This window comes from Takifugu flavidus, chromosome 14, assembly GCF_003711565.1.
Source record: "Takifugu flavidus isolate HTHZ2018 chromosome 14, ASM371156v2, whole genome shotgun sequence".
Lineage (NCBI taxonomy): Eukaryota > Metazoa > Chordata > Actinopteri > Tetraodontiformes > Tetraodontidae > Takifugu > Takifugu flavidus.
This window is the reverse complement of record NC_079533.1, coordinates 4,798,969-4,819,778: the sequence shown is the minus strand read 5'-3', so window position 1 is coordinate 4,819,778 and position 20,810 is coordinate 4,798,969. Positions and strand designations below refer to the sequence as shown.

The window sequence follows — 20,810 nt, the reverse complement described above, 5'->3', positions numbered from 1 at the left end:
GCCCTCAGCAGGAACTTCTTTTGTTTTTTTAAAGGTCCTTGTTTATTCTTTACTGTGGTTTCATACATAAGGAGCATAAACCAGCAAACCAGTTTTCATTTAGTTTCCAAGTGATTTTTAGCTCACAGATAACTTACCAAATGAAAATAGACACTTTATATGAATCTTTTGCTTGCGTCAACACAGACACATCGTTTAGTTGGTCCAGAATGTAGTGTCTGAGAGCTGTGTCTTTGGGATGCAGCTGGTCTGACATTTTGTTGATAACTTGAGCTTGTCTGCTGCAGATCTCCTCAGATGGGCGAAAACTCCACTGCCACTTCATTTCCAGGGTACAGCTCTGACCTGTTTTTTTTTTTTTACTTGATCTGGGCCACTGCAGAGAAACTGCCTCATACTGGCAGGATCCAAACACATCTTTGATTCACTGACTGAGCAGGATTCTGGAAAGATCCTCTTGTGCAGAACTTTGATTGGTCACCTAGGAGTAAATATTCCACTCCTGGGGCAGGTGACCCTAAACCTTATCTGATGGACACCTCCATCAACTGGCCTCGATGGGCCTTTATAAAGCTGATGAGCATTAATAACAGCTATCTAAAAACCCACTCCCATATGATGGGCATCCAGCCCTTTCCTATTGCATAGCTGAGGTAGTTTCGAATACCATCAAACCAGTAAGAACCAACGATGCCTTTTAGATGAGAGTAGAAACATCTTCCAGTTGCTTTCAACAGCCCAGTTGAGCCTTTGCTAAACCTTCTTGCTTTGATTCACTGGGTTTTCCTGCAATGTGTTGAAGTCAATAAATGATTTCAGGCTCCCAAATAAGTCTCAATTTGCTGTTCCCACATCAATCAATCAACCAACCAACCAACCAATCAATCAATCAATCAAACTTTATACAGCATCTGTTATAATCAAAATTGTCTCAAGGCGCTTTACAGAATCCCGGGGCCTCATCGTACAGCTAAGGCGGTGATACCTATAGAAGGATATAGAGAGAGGGGGAGAGAAGCAGAAAAACTACACAAGAAATAACATCACTGACCTACTGGGTGAGGACGAGACGAGAGGAGAAGGGAGGAGAGTGGAGGAGAGGAAACCGTGAATGGGTGACCTGGCCTGTCAGATGATCATGTTTCTGGACCCCGGCAGCCTCGGCCTATAGCAGCATAACTAAGATGTTAACCTAATGATTAGACGACCCCCTAAGTATGATAATTTGTCTGTCTATAATAGTAACTGGAACTACAGAATTAGTAACAATAAGCTTTTTCAAAGAGGTAGGTTTTAAGCATAATCTTAGAGATGGAGTCAGCCTCCCGTACCTGGACAGGGAGCTGGTTTCATAGCAGGGGGGCCTGGTAGCTAAATGCTCGGCCTGTGGCAGGACGAGGAACGACTCGGACAGAGCAGATGGTTTAGACGTCTTTATTCTGCAACCAGCAGACCAACCCTGAATGGCGCGTTGAACAGTGCATTCAATCAAGGGATAACCACGCCCATCACCCCATGCATCACCTGGGTGTGAGATACACCCAAATGTGTCCGCCACACAGCCCCCCCCCGAACACCCAGAAGGGAGAAGAACAGCAGAAAGAGGGAAAGGAAAAATAACAATTTTACATTTCAATCCCTGACAGGGGGTTTAATCGGGAACGCAGATGAGTCGCAGGCAGGAGAAACAAAGTCCACAGCAGGCTGTAAATTAGAACAAAGATCATCAGACGGGACATTCTGGACCTTGGGAGGACGGCCCCGACGGGGGACCTGAGCCGGCAACACATCCTGCCCAACCAGCAAATGCGCCGGCTTCAGCCTATCCAACGTGACCCGCTCCGACCGACCACCCATATCGAGCACGAAACTCTTCGCCCCCGTCTCGAGCACCCGGAATGGGCCGTCGTACGGAGGGCGAAGGGGTGACCGGTGGGCGTCATGTCGTACAAAAACAAAACGAGCTGTTGCTAAGTCCGTCGGTACAAACGACCGCGGAAAACAGTGGAGCACGGGGGATGGAGACAGAGCGGGCCCAGCCGAAAAGTAACTTCCGGCAGGAAAGTTACAAGGAGGCGCACTCTCTGGCAGAAATTCCCCTGGAACACGAAGCGGTTGTCCCAAGACCAATTCCGCAGGCGAAGCATCCATATCCTCTTTAGGAGCTGAACGCAAACCAAGCATCACCCAAGGTAAACGATCCACCCAGCTGTCATCTGAAAGCGCGGCACGCAATGCTGCCTTGAGTGAACGGTGAAAGCGTTCACAAAGCCCGTTAGCCTGAGGATGGTACGCAGTGGTACGGTGAACCTGTGTGCCCAAGGACCTAGCCATAGATGACCACAGTTCCGAGACAAACTGAGGTCCCCTGTCAGAAGTAATGTCGGAAGGGGAGCCAAAACGTGCGACCCAAGCCGAAAGAAATGCTCTAGCGACGTCTGCCGATGTCGTGGAGGAAAGAGGGACCACCTCCGGCCACCTGGTGGTGCGATCCACCATAGTGAGCAGATGAGTGTACCCATGGGATGGCGGTAAGGGTCCGACCAGGTCCACATGCACGTGGTCAAACCGTCTGGCTGGAATCGCGAATGGTTCAAGGGGTGCCTTGGTGTGCTGGTGAACCTTAGCACGCTGACATGCCACACAGGCTGCTGCCCATTCTCTGACCTCCTTGCGAAGGCCAGGCCAGACAAACTTGGCACCCACCAGTTTCACCGATGCGCGGACCCCCGGGTGTGAGAGGGAATGGACCATATCAAAGACCCTGCGGCGCCAGGCCACCGGGACCACAGGTCGGGGACGACCGGTGGAAACGTCACAAAGGAGGGTAGGACCGCCATCCTGTACTACAGCTTTCTCCAGCTTCAAGCCTGTACCGGTGGACTCAAGAGCCCCTATCTCCGGGTCCCCCGACTGGTCAGCCGCCATGGCAGAGAAATCCAGCCCTAAGTGTACAGGACAAATCAACACCCGCGACAGACAATCGGCCACCGGGTTAGCTTTTCCAGCCACGTGCCGAACGTCAGTCGTGAACTCCGACACTGCCGCCAGATGACGCTGCTGACGCGCAGACCAAGGCTCCGACACCTTTGACATAGCGAATGTCAGAGGTTTGTGGTCGACATAAGCCGTGAAAGACCGGCCCTCGAGCAGAAAACGAAAATGACGCGTAGCCAGGTACAATGCAAGTAACTCCCGGTCAAAAACGCTGTACTTCCGCTCATTGTCCCGTAGCTTGCGACTGAAAAATGCAAGGGGCTGCCATGCACCACCCACACTCTGTTCGACCACTGCCCCGACGGCCACATCTGAGGCGTCAGTCGTCAAAGCGATGTCCGCCCGAGGTGCCGGATGGGCCAACAGTGTGGCGTTGGCTAAGGCAGACTTGGCCCCCTCAAACGCCTGGACCCGCTCGGCAGTCCAGTCGACCTGATCCGTAGCCCTCTTCATCCGTAGGGCCTCATACAGTGGCTGCAGGAGGTGGGCTGCCCTGGGGAGAAAACGGTTATAAAAATTCACCATCCCCAAGAATTCCTGCAGAGCCTTAACGGAGACCGGACGAGGAAATTCCGCCACCACTTGCACCTTGGATGGCAATGGAACTGCACCATCAGAAGAAATGCGGTGGCCCAAGAAATCAATCACTGGCAGACCAAACTGGCATTTCGCTGGGTTTACGATCAGGCCATGATCTGCCAGTCGCTGAAAAACCTGCCCAAGGTGGGTCAGGTGCTCATCTGCCGAAGGACTTGCTACCAATATGTCGTCCAAGTAGACGAACACAAAGGTGAGGTCACGCAATACCGAGTCCATTAGCCGCTGAAAGGTCTGTGCTGCCCCCTTCAGGCCAAAGGGCATGCGCAGGAACTCGAAAAGCCCAAACGGGGTAATCACGGCAGTCTTGGGCACATCCTCGGCACGCACCGGAACCTGATGATAGCCCCGCACCAAGTCTACCTTGGAGAAAATGGTAGTGCCTGCCAAGCGAACGGAAAAATCCTGAATGTGCGGAATGGGGTAACGGTCATGGGCTGTGATGTTGTTAAGACGACGAAAATCGCCACAGGGCCGCCAAGTGCCATCCGCCTTGGGCACCATATGGAGCGGAGAGGCCCATGGGCTGTTAGAGCGCCGCACAATCCCTAAACGCTCCATTGTGGCGAATTCCTCCCTAGCCGTCGCCAACTTCACAGCATCGAGTCGCCGAGCGCGTGCAAAAACGGGCGGACCCGCGGTGGGAATGAAGTGCTCCACCCCGTGCTTTGTGACGGCCGTGGAAAACGCGGGCGTAGTAAGCGACGGAAAATCACCCAGCAACCGCTGAAAAACATTGCCCGCCGCAGCAAAACTGGCATGTGCCAGCGGCCCAGGTCCCCCCGTCAGACATGGAAAGGTGGCAAAAGACACAGCATCGATTAGACGTCGGTTAGCAACATCCACTAGCAGACCATGAGAACACAGAAAATCTGCGCCTATGATGGGAACAGTAATGGAGGCTAACACAAAGTCCCATGTGAACCTGCGTCCAGAAAAACAAACAGTCACCGACCTGGTACCAAATGTCTCAATAGAGGAACTATTAGCAGCAGTCAGTTGGGGGCCTGCGCCCGAGGATGACAGGTCTGCGCTGCCTGGAGGGAGGAGGCTCTTCTGGGAACCAGAATCCACCAGGAACCGCCGGCCTGACAGGGAGTCTTTGACGAACAGCAGCTCCTCCTGTTCACCAGCGCCCACAGCTGCTACTGAGCGCTGGCCCTGGCGTTTCCCTGCGTCTCGAACGCACATGGAGGAACGCAGCGCCGGGCCTTGTGGCCAAAACGCTGGTGGAAGAAACACAGGTCACTCTTCCTCCTCCGGAGGAAACTCCAGCAACCATCGCCTGGTCTGTGTCCTCTGGTACCAGCAGCCGGGAATCCGCCAACACGCTCTGCACGGAGGTCCTCCTCGCAGTCAGCAGCACACGATCCGCTTCCTCAGCCAAACCACGGAAATCACCAGCCGCCAAACTCGGGGAGTTCGCCAAGGCCGCCCGGACCGGATGTGGAAGTTGGCGCAGGAAAATGTGCGGGAAAAGGAACCCGCCTTCGTCTGCGCCCAGCAATGACAGCATGCTGTCCATAAGGTCCACCGCCGAACCATCGCCCAAACCCGGCAGGGAAAGCAGTTTGTCCGCCCTTTCCGCGGCGGATTGGCTGTACCTCCGGAGCAGGAGCTCTTTGATCGCTGCGTACTTTCCGCGCGGTGGCGGATCCCGCAGCAGCTGCATGACGCGCGAGTGGATTGCTGGTCCAGAGCCGCGACCACCAAATAATATTTGGAGTCGTCCTCGGTGACTCCTCGCAGGTGGAAAAGCGCTTCGACATGCTGGAACCACGGGGCCGGGTCGCTGCCAGAAGTCGGGCAGCTTCACGGACGCGATGACGCTGGCTGGTTGCGCGTGTCGGGGCGACATTACTGAAGAGGAGATACCATCGTCTGCTGCCTCAAACATGTTCAAAAACGGGTCACCAATGTGGCAGGACGAGGAACGACTCGGACAGAGCAGATGGTTTAGACGTCTTTATTCTGCAACCAGCAGACCAACCCTGAATGGCGCGTTGAACAGTGCATTCAATCAAGGGATAACCACGCCCATCACCCCAGCATCACCTGGGTGTGAGATAACACCCAAATGTGTCCGCCACAGGCCCCCCATTCTACTCCTAGAAACTCTGGGAACCACAAGTTCAACATCTAGTCTCTCTGTGAGGAATCTAGGGGTAACTTTTGACCAAAACCTCTCCTTCAACTCACACATTGAAACAGTCTCTAGAAGTGCCTTTTTTCACTTGATGAACATCACAAAGATCAGGAAACTACTGACGCGGCATGATGCTGAAAAATTAGTTTATGCATTTGTTACTTCCAGGCTGGACTATTGTAATTCTTTATTATCAGGGTGTCCAAACAACTCTTTAAGAAGCCTCCAGGTGATCCAAACTGCTGCAGCCAGAGTTCTGACAGGTGTTGACAAAAGAGATCACATAACTCTTGTACTGGCGTCTCTTCATTGGCTGCCTGTTAAATTTAGAATCAATTTTTAAAAACCCTTCTTTTGACCTACAAGGTCCTCAGAGGCCTAGCTCCATCCTACCTGGAGGAGCTAGTGACACCTTACCAGCCCAATAGATCGCTCCGCTCTCAGAATGCTGGTCTACTTGTGGTTCCCAGAGTCTCTAGGAGTAGAATGGGGGGCGAGCATTTAGCTACCAGGGTCCCCTGCTATGAAACCAGCTCCCTGTCCAGGTATGGGAGGCTGACTCCATCTCTACTTTTAAGATCAGACTTAAAACCTACCTCTTTGAAAATGCTTATTGTTACTAATTCTGCAGTTCCAGTTACTATCATAGACAGACAAATTATCATACTTAGGGGGTCGTCTAATCATTAGGTTAACATCTTAGCTATGCTGTTACAGGCCAAGGCTGCCGGGGTCCAGAAACATGATCACCTGACAGGCCTCTGTCACCCCACTGGGTCATGGTTTCCTCTCCTCTCCTCTCCTCTCCTCCTCTCCTCTCCTCTCCTCTCCTCTCCTCTCCTCTCCTCTCCTCTCCTCTCCTCTCCTCTCCTCTGCTCTGCTCTGCTCTGCTCTGCTCTTCCTCTCCTCTCCTCTCCTCCTCATCAAGTAGACTTGTTATGCTGATTCACACACACACACTTCTGTATTCATTTATAGGTATCGCCGCCTTCGGAGCTGCATGATGACCGCCCGCCCCGCTGACCCACTCGGCCGGCGGCTTGCATAAATAGTGTATTTTTGTATGTGTGCCTCTCCTCTCCTCTCCTCTCCTCTCCTCTCCTCTCCTCTCCTCTCCTCTCCTCTCCCCTTTCCCTCTTCTCTCCTCTCCTCTCCTCTCCTCTCCTCTCCTCTCCTCTCCTCTCCTCTCCTCTCCTCCTCTCCTCTCCTCTCCATTCTCTCATGTACCTGTCCTCCCCCTTCTCTCTCTCTACCCAGCCGGCCATCAGCAGGAGGGTCCCCCTACATGAGTCTGGTCCTGCTCAAGGTTTCTTCCCGTTAAAGGGGAGTTTTTTCTTGCCACTGTTGCTTGTTTGGGGTTAGGCCTTGGGATTCTGGAAAGCGCCTTGAAACAATTTTGATTGTAAAAGACGCTATATAATTAAAGATTGATTTGATTTGAATCAGCAAGGCAATATCCAAGTTCCTGTGACAATCTGTAAAACAAGAACAATGCAAGTGTCTGTACAGGGAAAATGAAAACACATTTGTGTTTCTGCCAATACACACTCGGGTCATCACGCAGCCAGATGGCTGGTGATGGCGCTGTCTTGATTCGTCTATCTGGGGCAGCTAAAATAGATAATTACACTCCACGGTGCCAAAAACAGGCTGCAATGCATCAGCAGAAGTAGCTGAGCACTGCCGCCTCATATAAGCTCCCAACTGAATGAAGCGGCAGCCTGAATGGGGACAACAACAACCTCTTTTTAGTATCTTACTGGCAATAACTGAATGTTACGTAAATACATTTGTGCAAATGACGCCAAGCTAGTTGAGGCAGATGAAGTGGCACAAATTCTGGTCCCATCACGTACTCCCCTCCTTGCATTAGGAACAGACTAGTTTATCCCCCATTTTACCTTATAATATCCTCCAGCTCCTCATGTCTAGCATGTCTGTCAGCAAGGCATCAAGGATTGAAGACAATGAGACAGAACCTGACACCAGACCCACTTCAGTGATGCTAAATCATTGATGCTCTACCGGTTCTTCTTCTAATTGTCAGTTGTGTCTGCTTGCAAAATAGCAAATTGTAAGATTTTCATTTTTTAGGGTTTTGTGGTTAAACAAGATGAAATATATTGCTGGCTACATATAACACTGGTGGTCAGTCAAAAAGATGCTTTTTGGATTTGTGACTTCCTCACACGTTCTGCTTGACCATCAAAGGGACTCATAAAATATCCATATTTTATCGTGACTGTAAGTGTTGATCTGGTCTGCAGCTGAAAAGCCTAGCTCTTTTAGAGACTTCAAAATATTTTTGTAGAACAGAGACTGGATTAAAAAAATGAAAATATTGACTTGCATTTTAGCTAATTGTTGGTCAAGGTTCATTTATACTGCATGCTCATCAATAAGTTATTGTAATAAATAGTAAAAGCTGGCATTAATGGATGAAAGCAGTCTTCACTCAGCAGCATACGACACTATAATGTACAGTACATACTGTATCTCAAATCTTCTATCTTCTGCCTTTGGTATGAACATTTGGGAGAGAAGTCATCAGAAATGAAAGGCTGGAGGTGACTGACAGCAAGTTAAACCTCCTCAGGAACAATCTTCAAAAGAAACATGTGCAAAAAACATGGTCCCATCTATCTGGTGCAGCACACGCTGAAGCTGATTTTTACGTGAAGCAATGTTCTTCTGAGATCTTCCTTTTCTTCCCAACTGCATCAATGTCAATTTATGGCCACTGCAAAGCCGAATCAAACAGTAGGGTATTTTTCAAATTTCCCTGGAAACAACAGCAAATAACAAATGGCCCCCTCTCTTCGGTCCAGTGTGTGGGCTGTGCATCCCTGCCTGAGAGCCCAACACAAAATGAAAAGAGCTGCAAGTCAAAGGGCATGCTGCCTTTCCCCCACGGGTGACTATTCAGAGCTTGGACCACCAATGACCTGCTAACCAGAAAATGAATAATAAGTGAACCAGGGTAACAAACTCACAGAAGCTGATTGAACTGATTCTTCTTCCTGCTTCAGGCTCTTCTGGCCCAAACAGTTGTTGTCATCAGTGTGTGATGCTGTAATTCCTTTTATCATTCAGCTCCCAACACAACCTGAGTGGATCCTAAATGCAGCCTTAGACATCTTAGATTTGTCAGACTATTGAACACTTTGGTGTTGGTGGGGCCTTTCCTTCCTTCCTTTCTTTCCTTTCCTTCCTTTCCTTCCTTCCTTTCCTTTCCTTTCTTCTTTCCTTTCTTTCCTTTCCTTTTTCCTTTCCACTACCAGCTAAATGGACTAAACTGTCTCATGTAAACATCTGGAACCTTCAAGTGAATCAGGGAAAAGCTTCTGCATTTGGTAGCTCAAACAGGTGATGAAGCTCATGACAAAATAACATGATAGAATCAATTTTGGCCATGCAAGCACAAAGTGTAATAGTTATTTAACCATAAATTGTTTGGTTTATGCATAATGACACTTTTTAATTATAGTGGCTTAATTGATTTCTCTCCTCCAAAATCAGCAGTGTGCAGGAGGTGCTAGTGCCAGTCAGGAGCTTGGTGAGCCAGAATCCTGGAAGAAAACCTTAAAAACCAACAGTGGGACATGAGACGTGATGATGTCGCGATGTGACATGATGTGTCAGGACAGACACACTCTTGTGTTTGATGCTCCCCCAAGCTGTGCATTTCTTTCACACATCGCTGGAAGGTCTTTTCTATTTCAAAGGCTTTGGAGATATTGGTACCACATGAGGACTTTGATATGTTGACAGTTCAGCAGATAATTATGTGCTGTAATGCTCAATTGTAAAACTTAATTGGTTCTTCATATTCAGGATCTAAATGGACAAAAGCAGCCATATGCTAGTCAATTAAAACAAGATGGTTGAGGTGGAGGTCACAATAAAGAACCATAGGTGGGTGTACTAAATGTGTAAATATTTATCTAATCAGCAGCAAGCGTTCTCCTGATTCCTGACACCAAACTTGGTGATATCTCAGTCCTTTTATTGATATTTATGGTATGGTGCTGCCTGGGTTTGGTGGGGGGGCTGTGATAGCTCTCTCCACAGCAGCCCTTGAACTCTTAACTGCTGTGCACAAAGCAATAATGTCACCTGCTGCCAAACGCCACACACTGTGATGTTTATCTTTCCGCTCTCTGTTCCATACTATGGCAACATCTGTGTCATTTAGCCATTTCTATCTCAACTAGCTCATCTCCATCCATCTCTCTAGCTCCTCCCCTGTATCTCTCTATATTTTCTTTAAGGCACTTTCAGTCCTTAAAATCTTCTTTAATTGTGAAAAAAAGGTGGGAAAAGCCAAAGACAATATCCAAAAATTTAAGCGTGAAACCTTTATGGAAGACTGGATCAACACACAGAGAGCAGGCGGCTGCGGTGTTTCCACTGTACAAATCAGACGGAAGGCATAAGCAATCGCCACCATAATGAAAATAGAAGATTTTAGAGGTGGGCCATCATGGAATTTTAGATTGTTCATTGTTTGAGTAAAAAAGCATAAACAACGTAATTTGTGTGTAGTTGACGCAAACGTATATTTCAAGGTATCTGCATTACAGACACCTTTAGAAAAAAAAAAGCATTTACCGCTACAATATATTTGTTTATGTTGCTAAGCAGATTAAACTAAAAGAAAAGTTAAAAAATCGTAACGTGATAAAATTTGGATTTAAGGTCTCTGTATAAACATACAAGTGAAAAGAGTGGCTGTTGTTTCTTACCTGTCTGTTTGTCACTCGTCAGTGACTCGTCTCTTATGGTAATAAAAACATACCGGTACTGAATGTTTTCGATCTAATTTTTCATATTACTACGTGGGATACCTGCGGCTTAAAATCCGGTGCGGCTTGTACAAGAACAAAATTGATTTTCTTTCTAAAATTAGATTATGCGGCTTTTAATCAGGTGCGCGCTGTAGTCCAGAAATTACGGTAGGCTGTTGAGGACACACACAGCTAAAACTTATCAGCATGCATCTAAAAGTAAACCCCAAAAGAGGTATGAGCAGAAATGAGCAGGAAATTTTTCCTCATTTCTATTCAAACTTTACAATTCTTTATTCATTCAGATTTTTCTTAATTTGTTTTAATCTGCTGTAAATTGGACATTCAGAGCTTCTCTAAAGAAAATATATACCAGTAGTGTTAATACATCACAAATGACATTGAGTACTCCTAAATAAACACTCCAAATTCTGATATGACAAATATTTATGTAGAGCTATGGGGATAGTGTTATTGACAGAAATATATACATATATCGATGGTGTAAAGCGTATTAAATAAAGGATTATTACTGATTTGACTGTAGTTTTATTTATGTCATGTATCAGCAGCCCGCAGCCGCTCTCATGTGTCATAATATGCATGCAAAATATTATCAAAATATTGGCAGTATCCATCCAGACTTCAATCACAATCTTTTTCACAGGCAAACAATGACAAACAGAGGTTTTCAGTCCTTTTCCACTAAATACAATCCACTTTGGAAAAAGCTCCAATTAGTTGCTGCTAACTTGCTAGACAAATATGAGGTTAAAAATAAAAACCAAATGGATGCCATGTCTAAATGAAAAGTCACATTTGCTCCACACATTCTCCTTTATTTGCTGCCTGTATTAGCTCAGTTTGTGGATAGCTAACTTGTTTACTTTTTATTGATCTGTGAAAAGTGAACCTTGAAAGTTTCTAATCTCATTAGCCGAATGGTTCCAGCATAGCCAAACTTGCTAATTAGTTGGATTCTCTTCCTTATTTGTGTATTTAGACAAGAAGAGGGGTCCATTTAAAATATAACTGTACCTCTATTAGCTTTGCAGGTGCAAACCCAAAGATTTAAATCAGGGAAAAATCATCAGTTCTTGGATTCACAACAAAGCCGCTTTTGGCTCGTCTCAACTCCCAGACAAGGAAGAGACTGCATTAAATGTCTTCTCGCTAATCTCATTGGTGTGATTGTGGATGGAGCTAAAGCTGGATCAGCCATTGTGTGAAAGCTTGTACCATTCTTTGCTACATAATGCCTGCTCGTGCAGCCTCTATATGCTGAGAAAGTCATCCTGGCCTGTGGCAACTCTGGCGACACACATGGCCACTCACTTTCATCAGTAAGGCAGCAAAACACATCATGTGGCTTGAGCTCTTGTCTCTGAGATGGATGCTGACAGCTTACATGGACTACCTCCCTGCACCTCATATTGTCCCCTCCTTGTTCTCAGTATTTCATTTAATCTTCTGCACCTGTCTTCTCCTCAGATTCTTCTCTGACTCTTCCGCTTCTCTTTTCACCTCCTCCTGGTCCGTCTGTGCCTCCTTCTATCCATCCGGCCCTGCAGTCAATCTATCTTTTCTACCCTTTGTCTTCTCATCCCTCGATTACCTCAGTCTAACTGTTGCATCTTTTCCCACTTTCCGTTCCTCCTTAATAACTTTACTTTCTTTTTGGCTGCTCTTCATTGCCTCTCCTCTCCACATCAATTTGCACCTTGTCTTTATCACCCCCCCCCCCCCCCCCCCCTCCACTCCAGCCAACTTAAAGAGGCACATATAGCCACCGTAGGCTGATTTTGAGCAGATAACTCATCCGACTGATGCTATTTTAAGCTGTACTCTCCCCTTCTATCCAGAGCTGGCTGCCACAAAGAGGGACATGAAAGATGTATTCTTCCATCAGCAGCAGCCTTTGTCATTATGATTGTGACTTTGAAATTAGTATAATTAAGTCTGTTGTCAAGGGACAAGCCAGGCTGACAGAAATAGCACGGGGATAGCAGATTACTCTCCATATGCTACCCCTGAATGGATAATTTAATCATCTTGATGTCTTGTCAGAGGGCTTAGAGAAGATAGAAGACAAATATTTCTATTTTCAGTCTGTGGATTGCAAGATTCCCTCTCCATTTACATCTGTGTGATCACTATGTCTCGCTGAACACATCCATTGGATATTATCTGCATGATTAGTGAAATTGCCCATAATGTTTCTTCATGAGGACTGGGATGAAGAAATGGTAAGCACAGGCAGATTCTCAGGGAAGTAAAGAACACTGCTGGAATAATAGTCGCTCTGTTTTGGAGGCAGCTTAGACACCAGATGGCAGCACCATAGGTTGAAATGGGGACCAAACTGTTATTTCCAGTGTTTTTCAGCCACAGTTTTACAGAGGATATAGAAATGGAAGTATGTCATTGGGCCTGCTTATGCGACCATAAAAACCTGATTACTGTCCCTTTTCTGGAGTTATCAGATCATTTCAGTAATGTCAGCCAGCATCATGTTCTATGATTTATCAGATTACCACACCCTGATTTCTTCCCGGTAGTAGGTCGTCTTCGTGCATTGACACCTTTAAGTCTGTGGCAAAAAAACTGGAACTGCAATCACATTTATTGTGGAGCATGGTACCAGGGTACCAGGTAGGGTGCCAGGTAGGGTGACAGATCAAAGAGCTCCCAAGGCAAGCGATGAGTGTTACACTATAAAGCTATAATCTGTTGATTGTGTTGATGCTTCAAGCCTGATCTGACCTGGTTTGGTGATGGGGAGCATTGAAGCAATGAAGCCTTTTAGGGTTAATTACCTCAGACATTTGGAATTCAAGCGTCCATAGCAGCAGCTTGGTGGCTAGACTGGTGGTAGATCGGTCGAGAGGCAGGGCTACAGACTAATTATTTGGTAATAATCAGCATCATGTCAGCATCTCCTGTGCACAAGCTGGATGATGGGGTATAAACTGCTTGGTTTGGGGGCCATCACTACTTCTCCCAGTGAGTTATGGGAGGGCACTAAATAGGGTACACACATCCTCACTGCAGGTGCTGCTGTGTTGGACAAGATGAGATGTTTTAAATAAGAAGAAAGTTCAAACCAGGATGTGTTGATGTGACGTTTGGACCCAAAATAAAAGCCGCAGATGAACTTTTACTGTACAGAATGCCATGTTTATTGGTTGCCATACACTGTTAAAAGGACTATATGCTTCTGTAGCTAAAGACTCTGAGTTGGATACAGTCTCTAGAGGAAGTAACATGTGCACCACAGGGCAATTCTCGCCGCAAATGTTGGGCAAGCCATCAGAAAGATTCTGGCAGTTTGGGCTCAGGACACTTTGCTGCATTGAGTCATTAGATAAAGGTTAGGGTTAGGGTTAACCCAAAGTTTGTGTGAATGTGCTGGTGAGAATTACCCTGTTCTGCACAGTTGACCTTGTATCTGATAATAAGGACTGTGGAGGAACAGCAGACACTATCAACATGTTTGTGCTTGTTCTTTTTTTCTATTTTCTGTTTAACACCAGTTTTCAACATTTTTTTCACACCAACAGACTAAGATAAATCTGTTATAAATTTTATATACCAACATGCTCACGATATTTTTTTGTGTGTGAACAACATTGATCGGAACAGTTACACTTTCCTTCAGGATGGCACATTCCAGATCTTTGCCGGTGGTGTTGGAAAAAAAGTGTTATTTTTGTTATTTTGCCTCTTTCTGAAGTGCTTTTGCAGGCCACAGGCAAAACATCTGTAAACAAAACTCACAGCCAGACACACCGGAACAATGTGAAGTGACAAACTTAGAATCAGTTCACAGTTTTTGCTCTTTTTCACATGTCACAATTGACCTAAAAACAGATTTATCACAACAATTGTAGCTGAAAAAAGTGAATGCGGTGTATTCTGTGAAAACTGCTCAGCATGTTCTACAATCATACATTTTAAAATCACCCACATGTGTTTTAAATACTTTCTTGTTAGTGTTTATTATTTAACTTTTTACATTGTGCAAAAAATAATTCCAGAAGGCCACTTGGTTTAGTTTCACACTGAGCAGAATATTGTACCAGAAGTTGCTCAGATTTCTGTGATGTTTTTTTTCCCTCATTGGATGATGTAAAAATATCTAATTTCAGGATTCAGTAAATTTGATAAATATCCCTGTGGGCACTACGGGTACTGCGGGTGAAATAAAAACAATATTTACCACATAAATGAAGAAAAGATCTGTGCAACAGTCTTCTCTTGACAAGCTTTTCACATGGCACTATCCGGATCAAATAACATATAAACAATCACAAAGGAAATATTGAAGCATCTGGATGCTTTACCTCCAAAAGTGAACCAAATAGAAAGTCTTAATCCAGTCTTAAACTACAGGAAAAGAAGCATCTATTCTATCACAAACATGCATGTTTGCATCGTGGGTTGCGGGAAGCTGCTATACTGAGACAACAGGCAGCATTTAGGACAAGGATTTATGTTGTGTTTGGACTTAAAGAAGCTAAAATTCTGAGAGGTGTTTGCATTTCTATGTGCTAATTTCGTCATGTATCTGTAGCAACATTGGATTGCAAATGCGGCCTCTTGCACATCCGCTTTGACATTTTTTGCTCTAAGAGGACTGAGTAATTAGGCTGGATAAAAATGAGCAGCCTAATGTAAAATTTTCTTCTGTTGGCTAACAACAGGGTTCTGTATCAACGGTAAAGGCAAACTTCAAAACCAGGTGTGACAATCATATTTAACTTTGTTGTGGTTGCTTCTTCAAAGGTTAAATGGTAATCCCTCCCAATTGCAGTTTCATAATTGTCATCATGGCTTTGGCACATTGACAACATGTGTGATGCCGTCGAACAAATGCGGCGATGCTATGGAAAAGCTGCAGCTCAGTGTCTCTTGTAAACAAATAAATATATATCACATCGTATCTTATTTCCCTTAATCTGGATGAACTAAATAATAAAACGTGTGTGTGTGTGTGTGTGTGTGTGTGTGTGTGTGTGTGTGCTCTGCATCCGCACTTGTCTACTGCAGAATAAAACACAGCAAAGTGGCCACGATTCATACATTTATATGTTCTATACAGATCCTATAATACATTATTCTTTTTAGATATGATTAATGGGCTTTATTTATATTTGACAGAATGGATTCAAGTGCAATTTAATATATGCCTTTAAAACAACAATATGCCTTTAAAATGATAATGATGTACAAAAATAAATAACATTCACTGTTGGGACAGGAGAAAAGTAAATTTTAGGCCAGTTTTCAGTGCCTGGAGCTCTAAATATGTCTTCTTCGATCCCAGTTGCTCTTCTCTCACTGCAGCTTTGGGCAGCGTGACTTTAAAATCTTTTAGATAAAAAAATAAATTGGATAAGGGATGTTCTAACCTGTTTTTAACTGAAAATGACAGTAAAAACATGTTTAATTGTGGTTAACTCTGCATATTCTGCTCTAATTTGTGCATTGAATTCAAGTGAACCCTTTGTTCTTTGTTAAAACTGGCTCTTCTTGGCTTTCATCAGCATTAAACTGTAATGAGAATTTCTTCTGTGGAAAATACTTTCTGCACTGTTTTCTCGTCATTTTGCCAAGAGGGTTGCGTAGGACACATCCAAAAAAGTCAGGTAATTATTTAGAGCCTCTTAACCCAAACCTTTTCAGTAATACATGCATTTTTACCTACAAGTCCATGATCAGCTTTTGATGGTATTCTTTATGCTTAAAGCTTGAAATAAATTTGTCTTCAGTTGAGAATAATAAAGAAAAAACTTATTTTACTGGCAAAGTGTTTGGTGATTGAACCTTCTTTCAAAGATTCATTTCTTTTGTAGTTCTGCCAGTGTACAGTCTGCTCTGCATGATATTGAACTCTATTTCTAGATATTTGCTATTGTTTCTTCTCAAATATAGAATTTTAATAATACTATCTAGATAATAGTTATTATTGGCGACATTTGGAGCAGCTTTGGATCTAATGTGAGCCTGTTTTCCTTCTGATTTTCTGTAATCATTTTAATTTTCCCTGAAACAATAAACAGCTCTGCATGTGGCTGTAATCCCCTAACGCTAACTTCCGAGTCTGGAATAAAAAACAATGGATTGATGGAGTAGAGGGATAAAACTCTTCATCTGCTGCCCTCACTGTTTCTGTAATGACATGTTAAAAAACCCTGCATTTATTTGAGACAGAGGGTCTCTGAACAATGGCTCATTTTACCAAATACACCCAAACTCTCAGAACCCAGAAGCCTTAATGACAAATAAAATCTATCACCATCATCACCAAACACTTTCATCCAGAAGTTTTCATGAGACATTTGAAAGATTTGGTCATCCTGCACTGTTTTCTACTTTCGCCAAAAAAAGTCAAACTGATTGTAATTTAACTTTATTGCAAATCAGAGTGCTCTTAGTTATAAGCTTTCCTTCATATTGTTTCATTTGTTTTAAATCTTTTATGGAAAAACTAAATAAACCAAAATTGCACCCTCATGTCCTCCAAGGTTGCCTAAAACATTTGTAATCAGGGTAATCTACAGTTAGCTCTGCTTCCACTCCAGAAGCTCCAGGACTGAATTTATAGGGGAAACTTGAATTGTTTATAGGTGCTGATCCATGCTTTTCCAGGTACCTCCGGCCACATGTGAACATATTCTCTTACAAGGTGTATGCTTTAGTGGTTGTTTTTTTTTGTTCTTTTGTATTTTGTACACAAAATTGACAGCACGTGCAGTCCAGTAACCCCCGGTGTAGCCTTTAGCCACCCTTAGAGGATGCTTTTCCACCTGGAATGGTCCTCAAGGATAAATTATTAAATCTCTGATGCATTCAGAAGTATACATACTTACATACAGTACATACAGTAGGCCGATACTTCACACACGCTCACATGTGCACACGCAAGGCAAGAGTCTTTCTTTTTCTTACTAGCTTCCCTGCAGGATGTTGACCTGCTAGTAAGAAAAAGAAAGACTCTTTCTAGCTGTTACAGCTTTCCTCTGGAAAGTTGATTTAAAGGAGATTACCATCTTGACTGTTGCAAAAATGGATAAAAAATTGTGTAAACTGATGCTGGACCTCTGGGTTCTACTTGTCTCAGAGGCGGTACTTCCTTAGCAGGTCCGCCTGCCACATGTACTTCCTCTCCGGGAACCTCTCAGGAATCTTGATCTTGCGGAAATCTTCGATGCACTTCTCCAGCTCCTCCTCCACCGTCAGCTTCTCCTTCACTGGCCGCTTCTTGCAGCTGGTGTCACGAGAGCTAGCTGTGAGCGTGCGCAGTAGGTCACTCTTCCGCCGGTGCTCGGACTGCTGGAGCATGGCGATGGGGCCCTTCTTTTGCGGCCTGTCCAGGGTCTGGACGTGGGTGTGTGGGTGCGACTGGCGGCTGACCGGCCCACAGATGATGGTGCCCTGTGGGGAGCCAGCTTCTGACTGACTCTCAGAGCTGGAGGTGGAGAGGTCATTGAAGGAGGTGCCGCTCTCCCCGTCACCTTTGTGGTTTTTGCAGCAGCAGTCACACGGAGAGGACCAGCGCGTTGGACCACCTGAAAGAAGACAAACCCAGAGATGGATGTGAGGGAAGTGGTTTGGCTGGATCCTTTCACACTTTAAGTCTCTTTTTCACTGAAAAAAAGACAGAGCAAAAGAGAAGTATAATGAGAAAACCAGATAAGAAATGCCAATAAGAGGTGGAGACAGAGGAATTAGCTAATTCCACCAAACGATCGAAAGCCTTTAGGCATTACTGGGTTCCTTGCAGTCTAATCATAAAATCCTACTAGTATGTGTGGCAGCCCCACATTGTTCAGATGCTCTACATGGGTGCATGCAGACAGATGGATGAACTCAAATCTGAAAGGACTCCTGGCATCATTACCAAGCCACCATTGGAGTCCAAAACCATTTAAAAATAATTCATTTCAATCCTAACCCAATTGAACACTGACTGGGATGTCCAAATCAAATGTGCACGGATTCAGGCATATGCACTTTCTTACATCTGAATTTTTTTTGCGTGTACAAACTTCTGGATGTGCGCATAGACCAGAAATTAGATTGCCAAATTGGGGCAGCAGTGAGAACAAGCGTTTTCTATCTATGACAGTTGGCTAAGGTGAACTTCATCCTCTCACAGCACGGGGCAGCAGTAATCCAAGCCTTTAAGACTTCCTCATTCAGTGCTCATTTCTACAAGCCACCTTTTTACCCAGGCTCTTAAGGAGGTTAGGGCTTTGATCCTGCTTTAAAATTTGTTTAATGTACTTTTTATTTGTTTTTATGTACTTTTATACTTGTGATACACAAGTGAATATGATACACAGCAGTTTTAAAGCACTTTCGAAATAGTTATTGTCTGGGACATCTTCCATGATTAAAATTTCAAATCAAAAGTCAAGAACGGCTATGAGGTAGTCCTTAGATTACTTTAAAGGGAACTGAAATGCTTTGCTATTGCTAAGATTTTAACAATTTCAAGAGGTTTATTAAGATCCCCGTAAATAACCTTATAGCCCCCAAAGTTCCTCCAAAGGTGGGAAAAGGTCATTGTTGGTGGGGAACATTGGTAAAAGTCCTGTGTACAGTTGAGTGTTTTGTTGTGTGTCATCACTGGTTAAATGTCACCTCCATCTCCTGTTCAATGCTTCGTTGCTGGGAACTGAAGTGGTTCCAGTCTGTAGCTGCTGTTCTCTTTCATTACAACAGAGCTATTTTAACAGAACCTTGAGAGAAGTGGAATATTTCTGTGGTCGTGGTTCCACAGTGGTCACAAAGCAGAAATGTCTGTGCTGGCCATTCAGTGGGCAGAAAACAGCAACTCGATACCGCATCCCTCATACAGGAAGTGTCCATTTATTTTTCATGCTTTATCTTCTGAATTTTTAAACAGGTGTCTGTTTGTGATGGACTCACTTCTGCAGTGAGAAGTGCGATTAAACCTCAGGGGTAAGCACACATGAAACACCGACCCTTGATTTAGAGCTCCGCGCCTGACCAGCAGCGATTCAGCTGCTTCTTTTCATCTGCATCTGTGCAATTCTCCTTAAACGACACAATATATATTGCTTCTTAAAATAAATGCCCCTCTGCTGTTACCTGCTTAATTCTCCTGGTTATGTTTCACAATTCCACTGCATATGTCATGAAAGGAATATAGGTGTTAAAATGTCTGCTCCCAAGCACTTCAAATGATGGCCAGATCAGCAAAAAAAGAAAACATCAACAAGCTAAACAGGGGTGATGGAGGGAAATGCGAAGAGCCAGTAACATATCCAGTGTTCCCCACTACTAGGCTGACAGTGACAGACAATGGATTTACAGATGTAAATCAGAGAGAAATGGGTTGTTCCGTGTCCACACACATTCAGATTTTTTTCTAGACATTGGGCATTTTCCCAAATCAGATATTTAAAGAATGCTTGAGCCTTTTTTAAACGATGCCCAGCTGGCTTGGACCCAAATTAGCCTAAAATCTGAAGCATTGTCACAAATAAATAATTGCTGGTTAGAGTTGTTACCCAATTCATTGAACCTGAACCTTGCTGAAATAAAGTGCGAAACCAAGTTTCTCACCTAAAAAATAATTCACTGGAATTAATTTCTGACTGAGTGGGTGGAGTGTTATTATGGTTTCACTTAATAACTGTAACTAATAACACTAACATATATATTTAAAAAAAATCTCTTCCTCGCCCTCCTGGGCGGTGCCTCCTTCCTTCAGACTCGGGTCCTCTACCAGAGGCCTGGGAGTCTGAGGGTTCTGCGCAGGATCTTAGCTGTTCCTAGGACTGTGCTCTTCTGGACAGAGATCTGTGATGTAGTTCCTGGTATCTGTTGGAGCCATCTACTCAGGTTGGGAGTTACTGCCCCTAGTGTCCCAATCACTACTGGGACCACTGTTGCCTTCATGCCCCACATTCTCTCCATCACCTCCTTCAGCCCTTGGTACTTCTCCAGCTTTTCATGTTCCTTCTTCCTGATCCAAAATGTCATTGTAGCAACTCAAAATGATTCTCAGTAGTTTGTGTGGCCTCCACGTGCTTGTATGCATGCCTGACAATGCCGGGGCATGCTCCTAATGAGACGACGAATGGTGTCCTGGGGGATCTCCTCCCAGATCTGGACCAGGGCATCACTGAGCTCCTGGACAGTCTGAGGATCAACCTGGCGGTGCCGGATGGACCTAAACACAATGTCCCAGAGGTGTTCTATTGGGTCAGGTGAACGTGGGGGGCCAGTCAATGGTATCATTTTCTTTC

The 20,810-nt window shown here is 44.8% G+C and overlaps 1 protein-coding gene across 4 annotated transcripts in view; it reads right to left on the bottom strand.

The window, feature by feature from the left end:
• kctd16b (potassium channel tetramerization domain containing 16b) overlaps positions 1–20,810 on the bottom strand; it is a 117,205-nt gene that overhangs the window by 49,554 nt on the left and 46,841 nt on the right. Inside the window, exon 3 of one of the 4 annotated variants that reach the window (XM_057055556.1) lies at positions 13,683–18,098. The exons of 2 other annotated variants lie outside the window; for them this stretch is intronic. In XM_057055556.1, coding sequence (XP_056911536.1) covers positions 17,647–18,098 — 452 coding nt within the window. In that variant the 3' untranslated portion in view covers positions 13,683–17,646. Of the gene's footprint in view, positions 1–13,682; positions 18,099–20,810 lie in introns of those variants that run through there. One more of the 4 variants, XR_008953789.1, reaches the window with a different exon arrangement.